This window comes from Caloenas nicobarica, chromosome 3, assembly GCF_036013445.1.
Source record: "Caloenas nicobarica isolate bCalNic1 chromosome 3, bCalNic1.hap1, whole genome shotgun sequence".
In the NCBI taxonomy this organism is placed as follows: Eukaryota; Metazoa; Chordata; class Aves; order Columbiformes; family Columbidae; genus Caloenas; species Caloenas nicobarica.
In genome coordinates, this window is record NC_088247.1 from 38954932 (window position 1) to 38981543 (window position 26612).

At 37.2% G+C, this 26612-nt stretch overlaps 1 protein-coding gene across 1 annotated transcript in view; it reads right to left on the reverse strand.

Moving 5' to 3' along the window:
- Positions 1-26612, reverse strand: part of RNGTT (RNA guanylyltransferase and 5'-phosphatase) — a 181805-nt gene that overhangs the window by 136647 nt on the left and 18546 nt on the right. The window contains exons 6-8 of the mRNA XM_065630920.1: positions 24567-24819; positions 17276-17385; positions 16361-16462 (exon numbers count right to left, since the gene is read on the reverse strand). Of these exons, the coding sequence (XP_065486992.1) occupies positions 16361-16462; positions 17276-17385; positions 24567-24819 (465 nt within the window). The remainder of the gene's footprint in view (positions 1-16360; positions 16463-17275; positions 17386-24566; positions 24820-26612) is intronic.

The window sequence follows — 26612 nt, forward strand, 5'->3', positions numbered from 1 at the left end:
AATAAAAGAGCAAGAGTGGAGCAGCAATAAAAGCAATCACAGAACTGCTCATTCACCTTTGATAACTACACACGAAAAGGGAGAATCAGGTTTGAGTGACAAACATCATCTCTCCGAACCGCCAACCCAGCCACTACCAACCTGCCAGTTTCCATTGCAACAAAAGTTCTGACCAGCGAGTTAAAGAAAAAAAGGGTCACAGTGTCCACACAGATTAATCTCACAGGCAGATAAAATATCTGGACATAGAAATGTTAAAATCTAAAGTTTCATTAGAAGCTACCCTTCATTCACGACTGGTCCCAAGGCAAGGTCTGTTATTAATTCTAATTGGACAATAGTATTAACATGATAATTCAGGAAATAGGATAAAAATTTCATTAGCAAAGCGTTACAGCTCCTGGCATTAGACAAGCAGATCTCCAAATCATCTACCAGAGTATTAATAACTTTAATCTTTACACTTAAAAAATGTCAACCACCAAATATAATCTTCAAAAGTTCTCTCGTCAGAAATCAATTATTTTTAGCACACCCCAATAAAGGCAACTCTTTCAGCAGTCCACATCAATTGGGTCCAAAACAGATGCTAGAAAAACTATTTTATTAAACTTCCATTTTTAGTTTAGTTCGTTTTGTTGGGGGTGGGGGAGGAAGGGTTGTTTGTGATTTTGGGCAGTTTGGGGAGGTTTTTGGTTGGTTGGGGGTTTGTTTTTGGTTTTGTTTTTGTTTTTTTTACACAATTCTGAAGCTGGCTTGAGCTACATTGAAAGTGATAGGATAAAAACTGAGGTTTCTCCGTCATGTGGATGATTAGTATTTTCACCATTAAATTTGAACGTTATGTTTCAGGACAATATTGTTTAAGGCAAAATAAGACAAACTACTTGGTCTCCCTCAACCTAGCCATTCGGAGTCAGGAACAAGAACAGAACTGTGGCCTCTGTCCTCTTTCCCAGCTCATTAGGATCCACAAAACTGGCTTTGAAAATACTCCTCGACCCAGCACCTCTCATTCAGCACAGTCCTTGCCAAAATACATTTACTAGCAAACAGATCTCCTAGAAGTCCATAGAAGTTTTGCTACTAAATTTGATTTTATTATGTGCCTTACCTGTGTTTAACTTATTTCCCTCAGCCAAAATCCCAGCAACTATCCTAGCAATAAGGTTACATAGGTTAATTTTGTACTTTACAGGAGTTTTAAAACCTTAAGTGTAATAAAAAATATGGCACAATTTCATCAAACTTTCAGACCACATCTTCTGGGTTTGAGTTCAACACAAGATTAATTTTCTGAAAAAAATCTGCAAGTAGCAAATAGATTAGAAATATTTTTTTAAAAGGAGATTAAAGATTCAGCTTCTGTAGGAGCTTTCTTTGCCCCAGAGTATTTCTTTAGATGGGTTATATCAAAGAAGATTATTTATTTCTACACAGTATTGCCGTCATCGCTTTTTGTTTCCTTTTTAAATATGCTTCTGTCTGTATTATCACATTAAAAAATGCAAAATAGAAGAAATTCCATCATCAACTCTCAGCACAAAATACACGGCAGTTCTCCATTCCCAGGGGAGTTCATTACACAGCCTAGAATTCAGTCTTGTGAAAGCACTGCCCTCCCACACAAATAAGCACTACCCAACTCAGAGTAGCAATTAGCATCACTAATATGTTCGCTGATGTAGAGGCAACAACGAAATCCTGTTGCAGATATCATTCTCAATTTCTTAATTTCCTTTTATGATTGGCAACACTTCAAAATCATGAGCGTGTCGCCACCCATGATCGACCACATAGGATGAGGTCAAGCCGCTTTGGCACTTTGCTCTGGACCCGGCTGCTCCTCCCCGGCAAGACGGTATCGACTCCTGGCCAGGCGCGTCACACACTGGAGAAAAGGCCAGGAGAATGAAAATTAATGACTGCCCTCTATCCGCTGACCGTAGGAGACCATCTATCTGTGTCACTAAGCTGCTGCAGCGCCACGTCCTGGTCTGAATCCAGACCATGCTGGATCTAGAGTAACAGTTTAAATTAGATGAGTTTGAAGTTGGCCTGTGGCAGGTGGAGCAGCACACCCAAAGTCCCGACACATGAGGCGGGCTCAGCTTGGTTTCTTCCCTTCTATTAGTTGCTGTTGGCAATGGTCGCTGCTTCAAACTCTGTCTCCTGAAGGATGACAAAGCCTGGATAAAGGGACACTAACACATGAAGTTATGTGAAGACTCATATTATTATTTTCAGTGTGTGAACAAAAGGAAACCAATGTCTTTTTAATCGGAACACTTGACAACAAATACCATTTTCAAACTTGTACCCGTGTTTTCATTTGCAAAAGTGCATAGCGTATTGGCCATCACGAAACACTGCTACACATAAGCAGCTGTAGAATTATCTATTTGAATTGATAATCCAAACACTAAATAAATTTTTTAAAAAACACACACACGGGCCTTTGGAAGTTAGCTTGCTCTGAATATACCTTCGTATACCTTCATACCTGAGTATATACTTCATATTTCTCTCACATACTTCTAGGTTAAATTCTGCTATCAAAAGTCTGCCCAGTATTTTAAATCAAAAATAACCCTTAGATTCTGACTGACATTCATTTCCAATTAACAGCATCCAGCTCCAATATTTCTTATTCATGACCTTGCATTTTCTACAACTAAATATACTTGCAGTTTTATTATTCTGCTCCTCAGTGAATTCAGTGGCTTGTCTCCCTCATTTGTTTCTCAGAACATACTTGGTTTCTGTTTCAAAGTTCTTAATGACAATATAAAATTAATATTCAGGTTCTCCACTTGTGGCTTTCGATATATTTTCTTCCAAAACCATCCACTGCCATTTTCTTTCAATCCATTCTTTATCTATCTTACAATTCTAGCAATCTTCATTAGCCTCAGCCTCTACAATAAACCAAAAATTTGTCAAAGTCCAGAAGCATGAGATCTACCACTATTCTTGTGTCAAAAAAAATATCTTGCCTTTATGTGCTAAACAAACTCCTACCAAAATGGTTGAACTCAGAAAAAATGCCATTCCTTATCTATACTGAAGACTCTGTTCCTCAGTCCTTCTGATTCCATTAACTACTTCCCTTGATTTATCCAAATCTGTCATTTTAGAATGAGAGAACAGTACAATATTGATCTATTTTTACCTTTCATTACAATCATAATATTCTAAATTTAAAGCTAAGCCTTTTTAGAAATGACCCAAACTTATCCTCTACAATCAAGATTTTTTTTTCCTCAATATTAAAATATGGTGTTCCCAGGCTGCTGTTTAGTAAGTAAATGCAATTTCATGTATCTCCGTTTATTTTCAGAAGCATCTGGATTTGTCACTGGTGAAAATTCTCCATCAATTCTCTACCCTCAAAAGAAGGTAGAATTCAGCCTCTGATTAATTTCATAATTGTAAGGTGTCTACTTAAGGGTGAAATTAATAGTTTCCCAAGGCTTCAATAACTGTGTTGGCTAAACTCATATTACACCAACGGAGATTTAGACACTCAACTTGCATTAAAGTGTGTGTGCTCATAGTGACAGCTCTGATCAGGCTGGGTATCTGCAGCAGATTCAACAATAACCCAGAAGTTTACCTTAACAATCCTGCAGTGATTTTTTAAAAACCTGAACTCCATAACACTTTTTTATCCTTCAGCTATTATGAAAACGTTATCCTTCCAATTCTATTTTGAAATTTTCCTAAACGAGTGCTTTCCAGAGCTCATGTTACAGTCAAGAAAATTATTCTCGCAGATCTGCTAAGCCAATGTCTAATTTCCTGAGAAATTAGAAGTTTCCCAATATCCAGCTTCATGTTCTGAATCACTTGCTCAAGCTACCGCTGCCCTGACTTGATGCTAGTCTAGAAAAAAATAATTGTCTTATTGATCAACTCATATATCACACTGAAAGAGCTATGCTTCATTTCAATATTCATAGAGTAATTTTGGTTGGAAAAGACGTCTAAAATCATCAAGTCCAACCAAAAACCTAACACTGCCAAGTCCACCACTAAACCATATCCCTATGCACCACATTTACACGTCTTTTAAATACCTCCAGGTACTGATGAATTGATATTCATCAGTTAATCCTGCTTATTTGAAACCACAGAACTTCATTTCCACAAAATTTGTTAAGGTGGTATTCCCTGCATGTTTACACTTTGTGCAAGTTACCACTGTAGGATAACAGATACCCCACAGCTTATACAGAAATTCAGCCTCCATCATCGTTACTATTTGTCAGTCTCCTCCACCACTATATCACTCAATAATAAATTCTTACTATTATTCCTGCCTGCCACCACTTTCCTTTCAGCTATGAATGCAAGTTTACCCTTTCATTTGCTCCCCTTGACAACCCAAGGTCCACAGAAGATTTTTTCCTGAGTGGTATGACCCTGAAAATCATCAGAAGGGAGGCAGTGAATCTGCAGATGACAACACTTACTACAGAAATCTTCAGAATGTCCCAAACTACAGTAACAAACAACACAGGGAGAGATACAACCACACCTGCCCACCTTACAAGCTTCTTAAATTAACTCTGTCAGCTGAAAAAACTAATAGTGCAGCTACTTTTTAGAAATCAGTGAGAGCACAGAAATGCATCTGCACTCAAAAAAAAATCCAGCAAATAAATCATTAGGTCACAGAACTAATAGGATGGTGAATAATACAGAATTACTGTTGCATCATTATACAACTGATTGGTATCCCCTCACCTGGGACACTCTGTACACCAGCATTAGTAGGCGAGTCCTTTTTTGAATAAAGGAGGTAACAGTAATACTATGGAGCATGGAAAAATGCACAAGAAGTGTGGAAACTGGTATCATTTCTCCTAATAAAGTATCATAGTTTAGACGGAGTTCAAACTTTAGTTTTTCCTGGTTTATAAATCAAGGATAGAGATGCCTAATTAATTTAACAGATGGCAAATTCAAAACTAATGTAAAATTACATTTTCTATCCGAAGTATTATTAGACTGTGAAACACTGCAACAGAGCTGGCAAAACCAAGAATTTAGCAAGGTCAAAAAAGACTATCCAGTCGCAGTGTTTTTCTTGACTGCCTTCCAGGGTTTTAAGTAAGAGTCCTGTGGGGGGTTTGCATCGTTATTTCTAAAAGGGTATTAAATGTTATGGGTTAAATTTGAAGTCATCCTGTTATCATTATTTGACCTACAACAAAGGGTAAATTAATCCACAACTACTACATATTGAAGAGTTCTTATAGTGCATTATGTCATTTCTGGAACAAAAGAACTGTTAACTAGCTAGAAAAGATGTGACCCAATAATAGGATCTGTATATTAAGAGATTTATTTTAAATACCACATTATCTTTTTTTCACCCGAATTTTAATGATGCTAAGCAGTCAAGTACATATTAAAGTACATTTCTACATTAGAGGGAGGAACTCTATTGGAAAACAACTGTACAGTATAATGTTCCGATTACTTTTTTAAAAAGCTATAAGATTAATGGAACAAATATCTCAAGCTTGACCAAACTATTTAATTTTCTTATAATTTATTTTATTATTATTATTTATTGCAGATACTGAGCTCCAAGCTTCCTTAAACTTGTTTGATTTCATCCCTCCTCCACAAATTTTAGTCTGAAAACATCTTGGAGATTTAGAGGGAAATTCATGCCTGAAACAATGGACCAAAAGGAAAAAAAAAAAAAAACAAACACCACACACACACAAAAAAACCCCACAGAGTTACACAACAGTATACGAAAGAAAAACAAATAAATTTAGCATCAGATGACAAGTAGTTTCATTCCTTCTTTACTCAAGCAAGAGAACCATAACATCTCTCATTAACTTTGGAGTGATTCACGCCAGAACGTGTGCTGGGTCACTTCTGAGCACATCACAGGTACAAGCCACATAAGGGAACAGCCACTCGTGCTCACAGACCAGAAGCTCAGCTCCAAGGAAAAGCGCTGCCCTAGGTATTTGCATAGTTAAACTTTATAAACTGAATGTCATTCTTCCCTGAATAAGATTAAGCCATTACACTTCATGGATGTGCCCATAATCCCCCCGAGAGAATCAGTAGCACAGGACACACTGTTCCACCATCCAAAGTGATCCGGTAGAAAGGAAAAGAAATAAACAAACCAGTAATCATTGATACTTGTCGCCTGAACATCAGGTACACTCGGAGGCACACCATTTATCTTGATCTAATTAGGACATTTTAGGAATACAGTTGAAGACACTAAGATTAGTATTCATAGCACAAGCTACATAATAAGCATTTTAATGCATTAACTATTTATAAATAAACAAAAGAGCTTGCTTAGAAGACAATCTGTCCAAATATTCAAATAGTTCTATATGAATAATCAGTTAAGTAGTACTTTTCAAAGAGCTCAGAATTGTGACCATAAAGCTTTGTGAGCTGTCAAATGCTTCAGAACTGTGAAGCATCAAGCCTGCTGCTGCACAAAACAGAGCTACTCTATGGTATCACATCAGCAGCGCTCCTCAACCACTTAAGGAGAGGACAGAAAAAACCCACCTTCCTTCTGCCTCTTCTTTTCAGCCCTGACACTGTTGCAGGCACATATAAATGAGAAACCACAACCTAGAGTAAGAATGTCTTCTTTAGCCATTCAAGTCAATTTGGATCCAGATTGAGAAGACATGTTCTGTCACACCTATTCATTCATTCCTTTATATTGACTGAAGGATTTAAAAACAGACTTCAGGAGATGGAGAAGCAGCAAAGTGATCTGGATGCACCTTATTAATAAATACATACATACATAAATACATCATCACTACCATCACTCCCCAAAAACCACCCCAAACCATCCACTTCAAATGCAACATTAAGATAAAAAAACAATTTCAACCAAGCCAAACAGCTGCGAAACTAACACATCTGGTCTGTAATATACATCTCTACTTTTAAAAATACTGCCTTGTGGGAATGTCTTAAGAGTAACAATATTTATGCCAAATAGTTCCAGACATTAGCCTAACACCTTATGGCACTCTGTGCTGCCTCAATTGACCTGGAGTCTCTCAGTCAAGAGAGACCTCTCCTGGTTCATCATCCATACAGTTAAACAGAACCAATGAGTTACCTGGTGACACCCATGAACCTGGCTACCAAAATCTGACAACTCCTCTTCTGCTGCAAGATCACCAGAAAGTCTAGGCATGCTCTCATTCCCTGTACAAGAGGTAAAAAAAGAGAAAAGGACAACATGCCCTTTGACAGCACGTCAACACGTGAAGATGATGAGGACACCTTGTCCTGGAGGTTCTTCACCCTGGGCTAGAACATCTTTACCTTGAGACAGGAGACACACTAAACATGCTGAAAGTGCCCTTAATCTTACCTCAGTTTATCAAAGTTTTATTTTTGCACACTCAAACAAAAACTCAAGCGTACAATACTTATGGCTTCTAATGCTGTGGGAAACAGGGTGATATTAGTCTTGTAAACCTAAATTCACTGCCCAACACAACTAGAAGGGATAATTGTTAAAACGTAAAGTGAGCGAAGACTCTCATCTCAGCTACTAAAACCTCAGCTTTCCAGTCTCAAAACAAATCACTCCTGCCTCCCCATCCCATCTTCTCTTCCCCTCCTACCAAAACACAAAACAAAACCATGAACTAGGCACCTGCTTTTTCAGAAAATTAAGAGAAATGCTGTTTAGAGTGCTTAACATCTATGAACTGCTCTTTTCAGCAATCACTAGAAAAGCAGTTTATACATCATAATCCAGAATCATATATATACAATCTTTACATACTTTTGCAGAAGCTTGACATTATGTTGTCATTACACACTTCAAAGCCAAACTGTAGCTTCCTAACAAGGGATTAGTATTGTAGTCTATAAAAGCTATTTATAGCTTTTAACCTTGATGAAAGGTTAAATAACTTTTACAACTTAAATTTCTAGACAAAATATATGCTACCTTCAACTAAGTATATTATTCAAAAGAAACTCAGTGAAATAAATCAGTGGATTCCAGACTCATCCTAAACCAAGGTTCTTCCAACTGTAGAAGCAGAACTACAGAACTAGTTTAAAAATGGGTGAGCTTGTTTTCTCTTAAAGAAGTAGTTAAAATCATTATAAACATCATGAGGGACTGTGCCATGTAAACAGAAACCGCATTTCCCCCTTCCAGACCTTAAAAATGTAGCATGCAACAAACACTGCAGAGTTAGGAATAAGGGAACAGCAGCAGTTACTTTACCCTTTTAACTAAGGTTTTTGTTCCAAGTTTTCTCTTTAAATACCATCCCATTTTCATCATATCACAGGAATAACAGAAAAACCCTTACAACTACTACTTTGAGATATTCAAGGAAAATAATAACAAATGTCTGAAAAGTAACCGTCCTACACACACGAACGAGGTATAATTAGCATTCAACAGTCAAGGCTTTGCCTATTACTAATAGTTACATAAGCACATGCTTTGAATAAAGCCCATTTAACTTGGAATGAAACCACTTGAGTTAAGCCCAGTTGTTCACAAAACTCGTCACTCCTACAAAAATATCCATTTGGTTCTGAAAAGTCTGCTCAGTACATGTCCAAACTCCTGAATAATTCTGTCCTTCAGAATTTCAGACCACAGAGATGTGTCCCAACGAGAAAGGAAGGGATAAACAGCATTACCAACCAAAGGTGCAAAACTGATAAATATTTAAGTCTATTTCTTAAGATACATGGAGAGAGGAGGAAGGGAAAGGAAAAGAAGGAATGGTTTAGAAGTGTCCAAATGATTCTCATGTGGGTTCTTCACCCCATCCTATTATTAGGAGGCACATACTCCTTCCTGACCCCAAGACCATAAACATGTATAACCCTAAACATGACTAAATGACAAGACACTCAAAACACGATATATAACAATTCACCTATCCACTAGCCATCTAGAGTCAGAAAGAAAGGTGCCCAGAAAGGAGGTATTGATACCTTGAGAAAAGCTCTTTACTCACAAATGCTTTCCAGTGACTAACAGCCCTAAACTTCCCTGTTAGCACCATTTCTGAAGCCATCTATCAAATCTCAGCATCCTATATTTTTGTCCCCCTCCTTTAAATTAGGAAAGAATCCACTATCAAATTGTGTAAACCTCCATTTCAAGCATTTTCCAACACTGGGCATAAAATTCCACATCCATGAGAATCTGGTCATGTCATTTGTACCAATCAGAAAAAAATCAATCTATGGCTTCTTTCTCATTCCCAACCAAGTCGCCTTCAAGTTCAACTCCACATTAAGGGCGATGAAGCTGGTGAGGGGTCTGGAGCACAAGTCTGATGAGGAGCGGCTGAGGGAACTGGGGCTGTTCAGCCTGGAGAAAAGGAGGCTGAGGGGAGACCTTATCGCTGTCTGCAACTACCTGAAAGGAGGTTGTAGCATGAAGGGGGTTGGTCTCTTCTCCCAAGTAGCAAGTGATAGGATGAGAGGAAATGGCCTCAAGTTGCACCAGGGGAGGTTTAGATTGGATATTAGGAAAATTTATTCACAGAAAGGATTGTCAAGTGTTGAAACAGGCTGCCCAGGGAAGTGGTGGAGTCACCATCCCTGGAGGTGCTTAAAAGATGCATAGATGAGGTTCTTAGGGACATGGTTTAGTGCCAGTGTTAGGTTAACAGACTCAATGATCTTGAGGGTCTCTTCCGAACAAAATGATTCTATGATTAATACCTTTGCTTCTAGGAGACAAACTTTCCCTTCTCTACATCTCTTCTCATTACAAGCCAGTCTCTTATTCTTAATAATGAGTTGTCAAGTGCATAGATTTGGGGTTTAACTGGATTAGTACTACTCTCCGATCTTCTCTGTCCTCCTTCATTCTAGTTATTATCCCAACTTTCTCTCTAACCTCCTCCTGTCTCTCAGGGATAATAGTTTTTTCATGAACCCATTCAACTACCTCTTCTTTAATCCTTTTCAGACAGGCTATCATTTTTCTTCCTTGCCACCTAATTCTGGGCTAGTATCTTTTACCTCTTAATTTCTAAAACAAAATCTGCTTCTCAGTTTTCCCCATTTTTTTAGAGCTGTTCTTTAGCAATGATCACCTTTTCACAAGTTACTCTTGCTGTGAATGACTTTTGGGTAACTTTTCTATTAAGTATCTGCAATTTCTCAGCTATGCATGTAAGCTTCACTTCATCATCTAAAATATCAAAGAACAAGGAAAGAAAAAAGTATTTAGCCGTGCAAATTTAGGGAGAAACTTTTACCTCATCTTCATAACTTTTTATGCATGTTGTCAAAATGTAATCTTAAGACACACTCAGTAGACTTCCTCCAGGTAATGGTCACACGTATGTTTCTAAGGAGGCTGCAACTGCCAATAATTTTAAAGATCTTAACAAAACGACACAAAAAGACATTTTCTTCTACTCGTACAAAAAGCTAAACTAAAGAAACCTGGGAATCTACCACAAGTTTGGTAACATAGTAACTTGCATACTTTGACTAAATAAAAATTATTTGATTAATAAACACAATCCAAATATTTGGCCACCGGTTTTATCATACAGCTAAGTGTACCTACTATTTTTGTTTTGTATTATGATACCAGCAAAACCAGAATTAGTTAGGCAAAAGGCCTTTTTTCTAAAATGTAATTTGCTAATCTTTAAAAAAACAACTAACTTCCTAACTATTTTGTTACAAGCACCTTTTAGACAATTAGCAGCAATTCAGAGAGAGTTGCTTTACATTCTGTATCTACTTGTTCACATTTAGGTATCCACCAGCCATCAAATTTGCATGAATATTTTTCAAATATAATAGCCCTTGGCAAGAACTTTCTGTTCTGTATTTTTTTAAATAGCTGCCTTACCATAATTGAACAGCCATAGTATTATGATCGTATTTACTCATTTTTACTAAAACAGCATGTGCACAGATATAAAAAATAAAAAGGTGCTCATACAAATGTAGGAAAATAACTTACACCCCTTAATAGCCTGCATTTAGTTCTGGTCATAATTTACCATTATAATACAATCAAACAGGACGAGGTTTTAATTTGAATTATTCCACAGACATTTTAAAGCTTTTTATTATTCTTAGTGCTAACAGTCTTTTTTTTTTAAAAGTGGTGTCTCATTACTTTACCACCCCACTCCTGTCTGAACATTCAGCTCCGCTCATTAGAACAAACATCTGCTACAAACACTATTAATGGGATACATGTCAGGGGATACAGCAAGCCGCTAACCACCTGGGTTAATCACTTTACAGTACAAAGTTGATAATAGACAGTCATACAGTACGCCCTGAGCATACTGTTACAATTACCTTATTCAGATAGCAACTACTACTTCGGAAACACAGCACTACAAAATCGGATCCATTTGTAAAGCAGTACATACCTTGTAGCTACTGTTAGCATACAACATGTACTTCATCTCAACAAAGCCAAAAGGCATGATTTTAGTACTGCGGAATTTGCCTTTTGTGTTTCTGTGCTTTTAAGAATAGATTCGCATTAAAATTATTTTTAAGACACCAGAGGTTTGACAACTGTTCCAATAAGTATACAGGATAGAATTGACACCAAACCAGGCAGAATTGCTGCAGGCTTAAGTGATTTTTTTTTTAATAATAATAATAATGTAGACCAATATGATTTTAGAGGTGTTTTTCCCCAAAATGGAGTTGCATATAATATTTCCATTCACGCAAATGGCTGGCACAAAGGAAATATTTTTGCAGAGAGAGGCAATGCTAAGCGAGCTTCAAAGCTCTTTTAATTTAAAGTTCATTTGTTTAAACCTGAGATGCAGATGTACACATCTTTACACATACGGGTGCTTATAAACAGGAGGGGAGAAGTACTTGTTGACACTGTATTTTCCTTTGGAGAGAACACGTTCCAGAAGGAAACCTCATGGTGCTCAGGGAACAAGGGCTCTGGAAACATGGCAGGGAACGAGCAAGGCCACGGTGGAGACACAAACTCTGCAAATCGGGACAGACTTAGCAAGGGCAAGTCAAAAGATTTTGAACTTAGGGCTCCAGAATGGGGGAGGATGAGTTTTGACCCAAACCAGACTCGGAACCCACACGTTTACAAAAGCATGTAAGACACTACTTCAGCAGATTTCCCCAAAATAACATACAGAATCACTGTCAAATAACTACTCAATTTTGCATTATTTAGTCAACGCAAGATGAGAAATAATGCTCTTTCATTTAGGGAAATTCATTTAAAAAAATGGGTAGAAAAATATAACAATTTCTTAAAAGCAAGAAAACACGCACTGTTCTACCACTGAAAAACAAAAACCCCACCAACAACAGGGCTCTTAAACCAGACAGGTGGAAGTTCAGCTGCAGTTGAAATCTAGTAATAGCCTTTGGAGAAAAGTTAGTGTCCTCAATGAAATTACTGACACTACATCTTAACTAAGACAATCTACAAATAAAGGCTTCAGCCACGAAACCTCTAGAGGAAACTACTGCTGCAGGAATAAAATGCAGATATTTAACCATGGTGAAATCTAAGAATTCTGACTAAGTTGAGCAAATATTGCTATTAACTGAGATGAGAGTGCTTTATTTAAGTGAGAAAATATAATACAAAGTTATTAATTAAGCATGTGCTTTTCTGTAAGTCCCATCAGGTCGATGAAACAGCAGTGCTTTTTTAAGCAAAGAGAGAGAACAAAACAAAACAAAAAAGTATGCAAGGCAAATAACAGTGTAATAGGCAAACCCTAGATTGCTGCATCTAAACCACACTTAACAGAATAGCTTCGGAGATATCTGATGACAGCGGTTTCATCTCCAGATAAAGCAGGCAGGGGATCCATAAATGGATCTCCACTAACTGATGTCTTAATATTAAATTCAGGAAGGTCACGCCTGTCAACACACGCATTCAGAATAATTAATGAAAATCTGTTTAATTGCATATGGAGTCCGGATTGTTGGAGAACAACAAAATAATTAGAAGCATGTCCAATGTAAAAACTGCCAGAGTCATTTTTCATCGTTGATTAGGGTAGCTATCATGCACAGTGTCTAAATGTCCAAATAATAGCTCAGTTTTCATCTTTAATCTCTCTTTCACAACATGCCTTCGGCTGAATTTCATTAACACTGGGTCTTTGTAGCACCATTTTCTTCTCTAAATATACCTATCAGTCTGTGTATTTCCATAATGAACTACTAGTTATTATGTTTTCGATAAAATTTAAAAGAACTATTTTGTTCTCTCAGTTTAATTCTTTATCCATTCTGTTTCATCGCCATTCTAGAACTCTGAAAACACAGGACAGAATGTCCAAAATACTGAAAATTCCTCCAAGAAATTACATGTGCACTTCCATTTCTTTCACAAAAGGTGGTCTCCCAGGTACACTACTATTTTCTATATAACTATTCTAGTATTCAGAATGTTTGCATCCTGTACATTTGAGTAAGAAAATAAAAATATCCCATAAGACTTTAATTTTCCAAATTAATAACATATAACAAAGACTCTTCATATTGAAATTACACACAAAAAAGAAATGTGAAAAAATAGCTTACAACCCTATAGAATAGCACTAATTGTAATTTTACAGCATCTTAGTATTTGTTCTAAGATATACAAATACATATTAGCTAATGACCCACAGTTTTGAATAGATTATTCTTCAGTGGCGATGCACACTAGAGACACTACAGGTGAAGCAATTATCTTCCTTTAATATCAAATGGTCTTCTGTAAATAAATTATTTTTAAAACAGAATTTTTTTTGCTATTATTATTTCTCAAAGCAATAGGCTTAAGTTATACAAAAACATTTACGTAAACTGTCTTTAATGCATACTAAAATATTAGTGTAAACCAATCCCTAAAACAAAGGCTTCCTGAAGGACTGACCTGTGAAAAAGGCAAGGATTGCCAATATCTGAGCTGCACAGGACATTCATACTTTTGAAACATATTTTCATAGTTTTATAAGTCAAGTCCATGGGCAGTATATCTGGAATGCAAAGACTTCCATCTGTCTCTTTGCACGGTCAGTGTAAGTTGGCTGAGTTTACTTGTTTAGGCTCAGCAGCTCTTGAATGTGCTGTACCTCTCCGAGAATAATCCTGGACCTCCCAACACCACGTTTTTGTAACTTCGCACCCTGAGAACACCTGCACTGTGTTATCCAAGTGCTTGTGCACGCAGCCAGTCAATGTTAATAAGCCAAATATTTCCAGTCATTCCTTGATGCTTGGATGCCACACTGAGTGCAAGCTTACTGTGTATTTTCACACCGTGCTCTGCCCAAGCTATAAACCCTTGAAAAACAAACTCCACAGATGAGAGACACCTGAAGGGTCTTTTTTATAGGAAACAGCTTAGTCTGGCTGAATTGTGCTGAGTCCTGGCTGACTCCATGTGGAGCCACTTGGCAACTCCCGTAAGACATCTAATTCCTCTTTTTTTCCAGGCTTTTCATTATTTAAGATATTCCATTCTACTGCTAAAGATAGCAAGCCTAACAAAACAAAGAATGAAGGAAAACCTTTAGATGACAACCTACACCATTTGTTGATTTAAGCATCCAAACTTTGTTATCTCAGCATATGGAAGGGAGAATTCTTTCCATTGCATTGCTAAAACAAAACTTGTTTTGCCTGTGTCTGTACACAAAACCCGATATTTTAATTTCACCAACCTGAAAACAAAAATTCTTACCTTCTCTTTTTGAAAGCGTACATCTCACCCACACAACCGATGCCTTGTAACTCATACACATGTAGAACACTGAACTCTCTTGTTAGCCTAAAGCACCTTGCACAAATGAGCATAACAGTTCCCCTTTTACCGCATGTACGTTAATTGTAATTGCACTTTTTCTGATCAAGTCAAAGCAGGTTAAGAATTTATTCTTTTGCTCTAAGTGAATAAAAACTAAAGTAATTGCATTTAGTGCAGATTACAACTGCTTAAATACTATTGTATGTAAAGAATACCTTTTAGAAAGAAAAATCAAGCTGTTGAAATTAATGAGATGGGTCACACAATTTAAATTCTTCCTGTTACTGAGACCCTGTTAACTATGATGTAAAAAATTACTTTATTAATTACCTCAAGATAGCACCCACAACAAAAAGGAAGATTGTGGTCTGAATGTTATGAGCCACATGGGCTAAAAACATTTCCATTAATATCTGAGATTCTTGATTTTAGTTTTGACACCAGAAATACTGAAGAAAAACAGAAGGTTAGAGTATTGATCCCCACCGATGAGGATCCCAAAACCTCAAGAAAATGGTTGTAATTTCACAAGTGTAACAACCTATTAAAAATATTCAGTCCTATGAAAGTAGGTATGATTTTGGAGGCTTGGAATTTTACCCAAGAAAGATTTGTTTGTCTGAAGAGCCACCGTAACTCTTTGTAAGAATACAAGGAAATGGGGAACCTAAAATTTGGGCTTTATTTCCATGTGAATAGCAAAAAATTTCTATACCTCATGCAAGCTTCTAGGCGTAGAGGCAACAGACCCTGTATGACACGGCTTTTTCATACAAGACAAAGCAACAAAAGGATACCCAATGATACCAGCTCCAAATGCTTAAACTGAGTTTTGTGCAGTTGAGACCAATCTATAACCAGCTACGATCAGAGAAAAAAGTGTTTTGCCATTCTGTAGTTGATGATTGTATGGCAGTTCTCCTACTTTGAAATGCTAACATGAGAATACTGGAGAAACTAAATACAAGAAGGCATTTCCAACTAGAAATAACAGCACTGAAGAGGTTTGACACAGCAATCCAATCAAATTGTATCCTGTTATAAAAAAAAGTCACCCCTACAATGTATGTATGTAAGAGAACTGGCAAGGGAAGATGAAACTACTGACTCTTTGGCTGACCAAAACTACAAGTTTGAACAAAGGATCACAGTATGAATAAAAAAGACATACAAGACTGATAATACTAGCCGGCTTCTGAAGGATCAACTGGAAGTTTAAATTTAGCTTTTCTAAACAAATTATTTATCTTAACAAACCTTTAGTGTTATCTAAGATGATTCTAAGGCCTTGGTGGCAAGTCTTGGCTGACAGAGTGGCAAGGGTCATGGAAAAGAATAAAAGCACATACATTTAACAGTCAGTCTGCAGAACAGCTGCTAAAAAGAAAGTTGGCCACAAAGTTCAGCAAATGTTGGGTACTAAAACAGCAAAAAAAAAAAAATCTCTGGAGTCAGCTTTGTTGTCAGAATATGCTTTGTCCTTTGTACAAGCGAATTCACTTTCCTGAGAAAATACAAACTGTCTACCCAATTTACTGGATGTTTCTTTTTCAGTTAAAATGAACTTACCGAGTGCCATCTGCTTTCCAGCTAACTTTGTATGGCTTCTGCTCCAAAAATTTAATATTTTGCTTGTCCATGGAAACAGGCTGTGCTCCAGGGAATCCAGACCTAAAAAAAAGAAAAAAAAAAAAAAGAACCATGTTTATTAATATTCTGCAATAGATAGTCACACAATACAATACATTTTTTTACATTACACTGAAGTTACAACTTGTACCAGACTTGCAGCAAGGTTAACTTTGAGTTAGAACATCTTCTCCAATAAGGTATTTTGCAAGAGGAACAAGGATATTTGTTTATGACAAAACACTAAATTATGTAGAATTTCAAAGTTTTTAATTTGGAGGAAGAGATATTTGAATTCAAAATTACAAGGACTAGAAGAACTATAAGCATCAGCAAGGTAGGAAGCACTGTGAGCAATGCCCTGGATCATCAGCTTTGGAAAGGAGCTCAGAATTGGAGACATTAAAACCAGCATTCTCATTAACATTGGACACAAATTCAAGTTAGCTATAAAAATGAGTATTATACCTCAAGACTAAAGGGTAACAGCAGTTGTATAAATACGTCTACTGCTTAAGCAAGCACTAAATTTTACACAATTACCTAGACTAGACTACATCTGGAATTTGCACGGCAACAATTAATGTGAAAACATTTTGTTATGTCAGTGGAAAAGCAGTTCTAGGCTACTGTTTCTTAGTATCAACAGCTGATCATTCCATTTCAAAGTACAATGCAAGACCCTTGTGTTTCACTGTTGACTGTTTTTGAGGCTTGCTTTTTCTTTTAAAAAAATACATCCAAACATAGTCACCTTATTTCATTTTTAGAATGAGCTGTTTCCTTTTGCAAAACTAGAAATGTAACACTTATTTCTAGAGAGTATAAATACACAAGTTCTAAATGTTCTCATACCCTTCCCATCCGCAGAACTGCTGACATTTTTGCTGTATTCCTCCTAACTTTGGTTGTGTTGTCACCTGGGTCACACATTTAACTGTTATTCCTTCCAAGAAAATTGCACCCTAAATAAAACAAAACAAACAAACAAAAAGAAGTATTTAAGCCTTCATAAAAGCAGATCAGAATATGTCAATACAAGATTAAAGTTGTTTTTACAACAGGACCTTCACATGCAATACTAGTTTAAATATTCCTTAAAGATTCTCCCCCAAATACCAACCTACTGAGCTTTGCCAGTAAACTCACTGGTGAGCCATATTACGAACCTAGGAACTGAGTTATTTATGGGGGCAAAAACCAGAATAATCATTAAAAAAAAAATTAAAAGGAGGTAAACAGTAAGGGATAGGCACTGTTTAGCTGGTACTCTCAAGAAAGTTCCCACATCAAGCTACGGTATCAGTGCGAGCCATTATTTTTCATTTGTAACTAAAATGTTTTTATTTTAAAAGAAAGCACACTCGTATGAAGTATTTAATAGTAAATTGGTCACATATGGAATGTGCATGGATCAAATTAATCGTCCTTAGTACACAGAATATTATACAATAATAAGGTAGTGCAAGACGGCTATTTGTGGATGAGAATCAGCACCTAAACAGTATTGTAAGCCTGGAGCAAATCACTGCGCATTAGTCACAAAACTCTTTCTGGCAGAAGCCTTTGTGACTCCACTTTTAAGTGTGTCGAAAAGTATGGCCTCAAAATAAGTAAACTGGAAACTAAGGACAGAATTGACCTACGAAATGTTAAATACAATTTTTAATACATAAATAGTATTTCTAGACCAACAATTCTGTGCTTTTCTTGATTCATGGAAAGTAAGAGCTGCTCACTAACAATAGAGATCTAAAGTGAGGTAAACATAAGTAGCTTGATAATTAGTGAATAAAGTCACTGGGAAACATCTTTAGAGACTAAGTTTTCAGTGTTTTGTTTTGTTTTTAAATCTCAGCAGATGAAGACATTAAGTCCTACTTTTCTTCCTCCAAATCTTTGAGATACATGTTTTCAGTTAAACGTTAATTTTATCAGAACTAGATGGTAATTCCAGAAGTTCAATTACATGGATTTTACCTCCACCTGGGTGATCTATCGTGTTGTATGTCTCAAAACTTACGATTTACACTGTAAGGAAAACAACTGAAAGAATGAATGTACTTATGCAGCAGCAACTTAAAGGGGTCTCAGTTGATCTCGGACAAACTTCTTAACAAAAGAGAGAACATAATCAGCTGGTTTGTAATAAAATATCTGTGTAAAAATATACTTGCATAATTTTATTCTCAATCTAAACCAGGTTAATAAAGTGCAGGTGCTTTCCTGAATGCCACAGAAAAGCCTAAGCAGAGATGAATAAAAGAATACTGAAAATAAAACTTTGAAATAACTTGTCTATTCCAGAAAAAGTTTGATGCCAAGTGGAATAGAAACTAACTCTGCATAATGGAACACAATAAAGCCATCAGGTCTACAAAGCTACATAATTAAAGCCTTCTATAGAGATCCCAAATCAACCAGACTTATTTCAACAGCATCTCACATAAATTCTCAATGCAGATGGGGAAGATCAAAACATAAAGTTTCCACCTGTCGAGCTATGAATCCTGCAAAGATGTAAGCGTTTCATATCTGTTCTTTAAAATGCTTCTTGCTGCATACTACTGATGAAAGGAGCCCTTTTGCTCCCTCCCCTTCCATACACTGTGGCGCTCACCTGGTTCCACTCTTAAGCAAGTCTAGGAACCAAGCTAGCAAAAAATATTATCACAAATTAGTAATTTTCTGCCAAATTAGTATCCTAAACTAGGTCACCATAGGATGAGTTGGCAGTAGTGCCAGCACAAAGGAAGCAGAAGGAACGCAGGGAAAGCAGGAATGCTATTTTCAGTACAGACTGCCTTAGTTAAGATTGGCTCAGCTGCATCACCAAATCATATTCTGAGAACAGAATAACCTAAAGAAATAAGATAGTTCATAACCTTAATTACCTTAAGCTCCACAGGCTTTCGGCGTGTCGGTTATCCTGTATTACTTACGTGGGCACCAGCAGGCGTGACAGCCAGGGAGGGGCAGAGATCTACACATGCCTGGCCAGCATGGTGGCTGAGTTCTGAGTAAGTGGTTAAGAGCACCGAGAAATAAAGGAAGATGGTTGTGCCTCACTACTCAGAATAATGTCGGAGCGCGACAGCAGTACGGACTGCCAAGATCAAAGCAACGGGTAGGCAACAGGAAAGACTTTCCAGAAAAGTAGAAGTCACGTGAAATTGGTGCCTGCCATTTGAAAGTGTCTCTTGCAGATTATCCAATTAAGAGATTATGCGCATACACAACTGGTTTTGGAGCCACTGATGTCACAGTGCACAGCACAGTCAAGTTTCCCTACAAACAGAAATCATCTGCATGCTGCTCTCACACTTGATATAATTTTAAGCAATTTAGAAAATTTTCCATATGGTGAGAAGGTAAAAAAGTTAGAATGCATTATTCAAAATAACAAAACTGTTAGCTTCTCATAACATAGAAAATATACATCCTAATTTGACTCCAGTAACTTGCTTTGTTTATTTTAACAGCTTTTAATTGTTTATTGATTTTAAATACCTGACCAAACACCACAGGTTCTCTCACACAGGCAATGTGTGCTTGGTGTACATAATTACATATATACACATCCATTATTATGTTGGGGGGCAATTTTTAAAGAATTAAGGAAACAAGTACACCTTATAACTGGATGAACAAGCCAAGCTTTTGTATTTTCATACAGGCTTCCCCTGGGTAGGTACCTTGTAACCACTGTTAAACTGAAAGAAGGAGAGGACTGGGGAGAGCGAGGAACAGAGCAAAGTGCTGAGGACACAGGGTGAAGAGGAAGATGTGCAATATTAAGACAGTAAAGGGAGAGATTGATTACTACAGCCTAAGAATATAACCAACGTGGTTATCCAGAGACGCAACCAGGATGCTAGTCTAAAAAGTACCACAGCTGTACACGCACCAGAAGAGGCTTTCACAGAACAAGGTCGGGCCTCAAGTATACTCACTAGCTAAGGCACAGCACTGCAAAAACAAGGTGAGGCACCTGGGTATCCGTCTTGATAACTCAGCACACCAGGTTTCATGAGGACATTTCCTTGGATAAGGTGCCAAAACTGAGCCAAGTCCATGTACTTTCTGCACTATTCTTGAGGTAACAACTCCCTGAGGAAACAAGACACTGTAGAACATGCTGCAGAGACACCAGACCACTCAGCTCAGCAGAAGCATCTCAGGTCCTTAGCACTGCCACTAAGCCAAGAGTTGTAAGCCCTGATGGACTCAAGGTAACTACGTGCACTTAGCATCTATACTCTGCACAACCTGCCCACCACCTGTACTAATCAAGCCTTCCCCACTTGCCACCATATCCCTCCATCCATCACTTCAGCTGAAGAAGTGGCAACGGGTATCATCTGGTGTTGGTTCAGATCGCGAACACCAGATGGAGGAGTGGGTGGGCGTGCACAATCCCAAACACACACCTCCCTGGCCTGAGTGGCTACCAACAGGCCTGGGGTGATAGCCATCTTCAGCTACCCAGATTGGAACGAGTGCAAATATGCTCAGACTGCCTTCTAATACCTACAAATGCAGGACCAAAATCACAGGAACTGCCTCTAGACACGTACAAGCAAAAAAGGACACAACAAAATCACACTGACTGTTGCTCAATAACAACAGTGTCCAACTAATCATTTGTTTTTGGTGGTGAAAGAGTCTTCATAGAACTGGGAGAAGAAGGAAATATCACATCCTTTGATACCAGCTTTTGTCTTGGCTTGTCTTTTGTTTGCTTGCCTTGTTCTCATAGAGGAACTCAGAAAACATGGGGCAGATATAACTTCCAGAAAACAGAAGAGCAACCTGTTTCAAAACCAGGTTCAGAGGAGTTAGTGTTTCACTAACAAAGTGGAAGAAAACATTGAGATGGATCTGCAGGGTCTGGTTTAAGTATAAGAGAATTATTTCATTTTCCCTAGATTTCCTAACACCATATTCTTCTTTTTGTGACATCTGTGAATTTAGTAACAGGGATACAGACTGTGATAGTAGTTTAAGAATTCAGTGTTACCCTTAAGAATGGGCTGGAAAAAACACCGTGCAATTCAGTATAAACAAAGTTCTACACTTAAGCAATTATAGAAACACACACTGGTAGATAATTAGAGAAAAAAGAAACAGAGGCAGCAAGAGACCAAAAGCTGAATAAGTATTATTCTGTCTTATAAAAGGCAATTATATTGAGAAATATAAACAGCAGTATTAGTCTTAAGACATCAAAAATCAATTCCTCCCTAATAAGCACCAGGATGGCCTCAACTAGAGGCCTGTGTTCAATCTCGGGCACCACAGTCTCAGAGAAACATGGGTCAACATGATAGAATACAAAGAATTACAAGAATGGTCAGAAGTATAAAAAAACACGGACTATAGGGAAAAAGTGAACAAATTGGCTTTTAATGTGGAAAAAGAAAAAGCTAAAAGCAAATTACACCAGTGTTCAAGTACATATCCCCATATCCATCAAGACACACCCCCAGACAGAATAATAAGTATAGGGGTTAAACTTTGGGGGGAAAAAAAAGTAGGTTAGACAGAGAAAAATAAAGTCACTAATATTTAGAAATAAAGTACTTTGACAGTTAAATTATAAATAACCTCACTGTGACAACCATGAGCTTTAGTGGTTTCCCTCTGTCTCACAGATGACTATAAGACACCAGCCCTCAAAATCATGAAGAAAATCATTAACAGCTACCATCTCTTCCAGACTGAAATCTAACCACCCATTTCAAAAGCTCTACATACTACACCCTGTACTGCCTTCGAAATATGCAGCTTACATCAGACTAGAACAGATGGCACCCCTTAATAAATAGTAAAACATCCAGTTGACCTACGACAAGTTTGAAGGTTCTGGCTCAGAACTGTAACTTTTTGTCCTATTTGCAAAATCTAGTATTTTTGTCCTGAAGGTGTTTTATCTTCCTGAGGTGAGATTCTAAGTGTCAGCTAATAAAGTTGCTTCGATGCTACAATCACCATGGCACACACTGACAAAGTCAAAACTTGTTTGGATTTCCTGTGCAGCATCTGAGACTGCAGCAAACAGACTCACTGTTACCTGTCAACTACTCTCAGCGGTGACAAGCAAAACTGTAATGGCATTATGTCCTAGCAGTTCCCACAGCTTCTGCGGTACAGCAAAGAAAGGCTGTCAAGAGTTTTGGACATCAAAACACGGAAGTTTCAGTGAAAGATGCTGCAGTAAAGTTTCTCTTGTCCAGGACAGAATTTCTGAAACGGAGAGCACGGTAACTTGACAGGCAAGCCGGGCAGTTGCTTCTGACTGTTCTCCCAGCAAGATGCCTGAGACACGTCTCCTCCTCTACCCCTCAACTTTTCTTCTATCCCCATGAAGATCTGAGTCAAAATGAAAACATTTCATAACATCACTATCACACCAGCCACCTCTATTTTGACACTGTATACCCCTAGGCATAAACAGGAGGAGTCGTCTCAGAATGCTGGAAAGATCTGCTGCAGGACATCAGCTGTAATGCTGAAAATTTAGCCCTCTAGACAGTAAATTAAGAAAATCTAAGCAAGAGGTATTTACCTGGTAATCATTCCCCCTGTAGATCGCATATTTACAATGAATCACAAATAGACTGTATCCATCTACTCAGTTAAGAAGCAGTCCAATCTGCCAGCCAAGAACCATGGTAAAGAATTCTCCCCGTTCCTCCTCTTCATGTCAAAGAATGTTCCTCCAGAGCTGCAAAACTGAATTATACGAATATGCATATTAACTAGATGATTATTTCTTTCATAAATTATCTAACTCATAATTAACTTCTAGTTATTAATATGCTTATTCGTATAATTTAGCTTCCAGCTTTCAAAAAACTATGTTGGCAGATAAGAAAAAGACTGGGAAGCCAGTATTACGATTCCTGTTAAACGGACCAGTTTAGTTCTAGACTTGCTCAAAAAAGGCCCTCACTGGACCTTGTCATCACACCTCATTTGCTAATGCATCAAAAGTCAAAACAAACTGTTTTGAGGTTCTGACCCAAATAAATATTTTTAGATATCAATGTGCTACTGCAAGGTTAATGGAGGTAGTGGCCATACCCCTGAATATATTTTTACTATGGATTTTTACAGTGTAGACCATTTTTTATTTCAGCTGATAGGTTATTTGAAAGTTTTCAAAGTTCATCTTGCTTCTTTGGATGAGATTTTGTATTCCTTTCAGGCTATTTTCTTCTATACTTCATTTGTAAACCATGTCGAACAGCTGCAGTAATAACAAAATGCATTTTCGCAGCATATTTCACATGAGGATTTCCAAGTGTTTGCAAACAAACACACCTCAGCACACAAGTAAAATAATTCAACATTATGCAAAAAGAACGGAATCTATTTTTGCCCTCAGCAATTTTCTACTTTATCTGCAAATAAAAAAAAAAAAAAGTAATTTGGAGAGAACTGTACCATTACTCCTCAGATAATACAAGAATATTCTTTGTACTTGAGTATTAGTTCCATACTATAGTCACTATGGTAACTTATTTCATCAGAATTATGCAGATTTATGTCAAAATAATCAGCGTAATAACCTGCAATGTGATCAATCATATTTCTTATCATTATGCAGTTTAAACAGCTTTGAACATCATATAATTTCACAGCTGGCTTGGGTTTTTAAGCTCATCTTGCTTTTTGCTAATCCAATTCTCAAACTTTCAAAATTTTCAAAAGTAGGAATATTTACCAAAATGAGCACTGAACGTAAAAAATGCTGAATTTCATCCACCTAGCTAAAAAAATAAATGAAAACTGTTTACACACCTTCCACATAACAGTTCAACTCTAAAGACAGAGTGAAAAAATTAAAAGTGCTTTACTATCTCAACTCAAGCTTAAAAAAAATTAAATGCTATATTAGAAAAATTTTAAGTTATTGTTACAACTGGAATAGTTGAGGCATTGAATATTCAAGTTCAAGGTTCATATAGGAAACATAAGAGTTTGCAATTAGTCTACCTGTTTTTACCAGTTAGAGACAATACTACCGGCCCTCATTTGCCGGAGCACTGACACTCGTACAGCATTTATTATGTAGTAACTGATGACTATGAGTTTATGAAATTAAGTTAAAATTCCAATATTAAGTTCTAATCAAAAATACCAGTTTTAGACGTTCTTTCCTCCTCTTGCCAAAGGAAGAGCTTGATGATCCAGGTTCTGATTCTTGGCCTCCTGTTTTACCATTATCATCATCATCCTCCTCTTCATCCTCTTCAAAGCACCATTCTGGTAGCTCAGGTGGTGACGGTGCATCATCTTCATCTCCATAACGACGAAACAATTCCTTCAAATAGTCACCTTTATAAATACCTGGTGGTCTAGCCTGAGCAAAAGTAGCCACAGCAGCCTCAATACTGTAAAATAAAAATTGAAAATTACTCTGGATGTTTAATTTACATGTTTTAGTCACCTCGTGCCTTAACAAACATAAGATATATTGGAACTGAGAATTAAAAAAAAAAAATTCCAAACTGGTAATAGCAAAAGCATTCATAATATTTGAAACATCATGCCTGGCAACAGTTGCTCTTGCACAAGGTTCTGCATAATTATGTAGGCACTGCGTATGTTCTCAGAAGTTACTGCAGTTTGCACTGCTTCACCTCCTTACTGTAGCTGATAGTGGCCTGCTGGCCACCGAGGTAAAACTTTTATTATGGCTACAGAAAAGGAATGTGTGACATGTAGGTAAGTATTCCAGGACTGAATGAAGACAAGAAAAGACCAAAGAAAAAGATTAACAAACTTAATGAAGAAAAATGCAAGTGTTGAAATCCAAACATGGCTACATTTTTCGCTCTAAGAATTACCTTTCCTTTCATTAGAGGTTTTGCCATCGCAGGGGGAAAAAGTATCTTAATCTTTTGAGAATACTTATCTTTCCAGAAGTTTCTCATAAAAACCTGTAATTCGGAAGCCTTTTACTATGCAACTAACACTTAATCTTCAGTGTTTTAATAAACTGGAGACCGGATCACAAAAAAATTAGAAACTAAAACTAACAGTCACGCGCCATTATTAGCCAACCAGAAAGAGCTGAAAAATATACAACAGTGAGCACAGCACAAAGGTTTTATTGTTGTTTTCACAGATCCTATGAAAATGTTCAACAGAAAACACCAGACGTAATTCTGTCTTCCATTTCTCATGGCAGTGTGAAGCAGTAATGCTCCACAGATCAACTTAGAAATCTTGCTAAATAAAAGAGAGGAGAAACTACAAAAGGTACATGCCCCTGTTAGGCTTCTTGACAAGCACATATCTTAAAGTTGGAACAAAAGCACATATAACATGCTGTGAAAATAATTTTTTTTCAGGTAAGAAAATAACCTGCCACTGGAACAAGGAAAATATATAGCTAAAACGGAAAAAAGAATTTAAATACAAAAGGCTTTTTTTGTCTGATCTGTACAGTACGGGAAGGAGCCTAAGAATTTCATGAGGCAAATTTCCCAGAATAGGCAGAAACACTTCCTAAGAACAAGTAAGTCTGGTTTTCTCTTTTCATCTTTGGTAAGAGTATTATAGAAAACAAAACATTATCAGGAGTGAGATTATCAGGTAGTCAGTCATCAGATCTGGGAAATGACAGTTTAAGAATCTGAGTTATTTAGAGGATCCTTTTTCCTCATTCTGTTTTCTAAGACTCTTAATTTCTTCATCACAAGACATTTTTTATTTTAGTATCTTTCTTAAATTGTTTCACATCTTCTGTAATCAAGGCCACTGAAAGGCCAAAACAACGCAAAAGGGATGAGGTCTGAAATGCTCAAATTTGTCTCTGATAACATTAGAAGAACTCTATACTATTCTGATATAGAATCATGGCATAGTTTGGGTTGAAAAGGACCTTCTAAGGCCATCTAGTCGAACCCCCTGCAATGAGCAGGGACATCTGCAACTGGATCAGGTTGTTCAGAGCCCCGTCCAGCCTGGCCTTGAATGTCTCCAGGGATGGGGCATCTACCACCTCCCTGGGCAACCTGGGCCAGTGTTTCACCACCCTCCTTGTAAAAATTTCTTCCTCGTGCCTAGCCTGAATCTCCCCTCATTTAGCTTAAAGTCATTACCTTGTCTTGTCATAACAGGCCCTGCTAAAAGGTCTGTCCCCATCTTTCTTATAGGCCTCTTTTAAGTACTGAAAGGC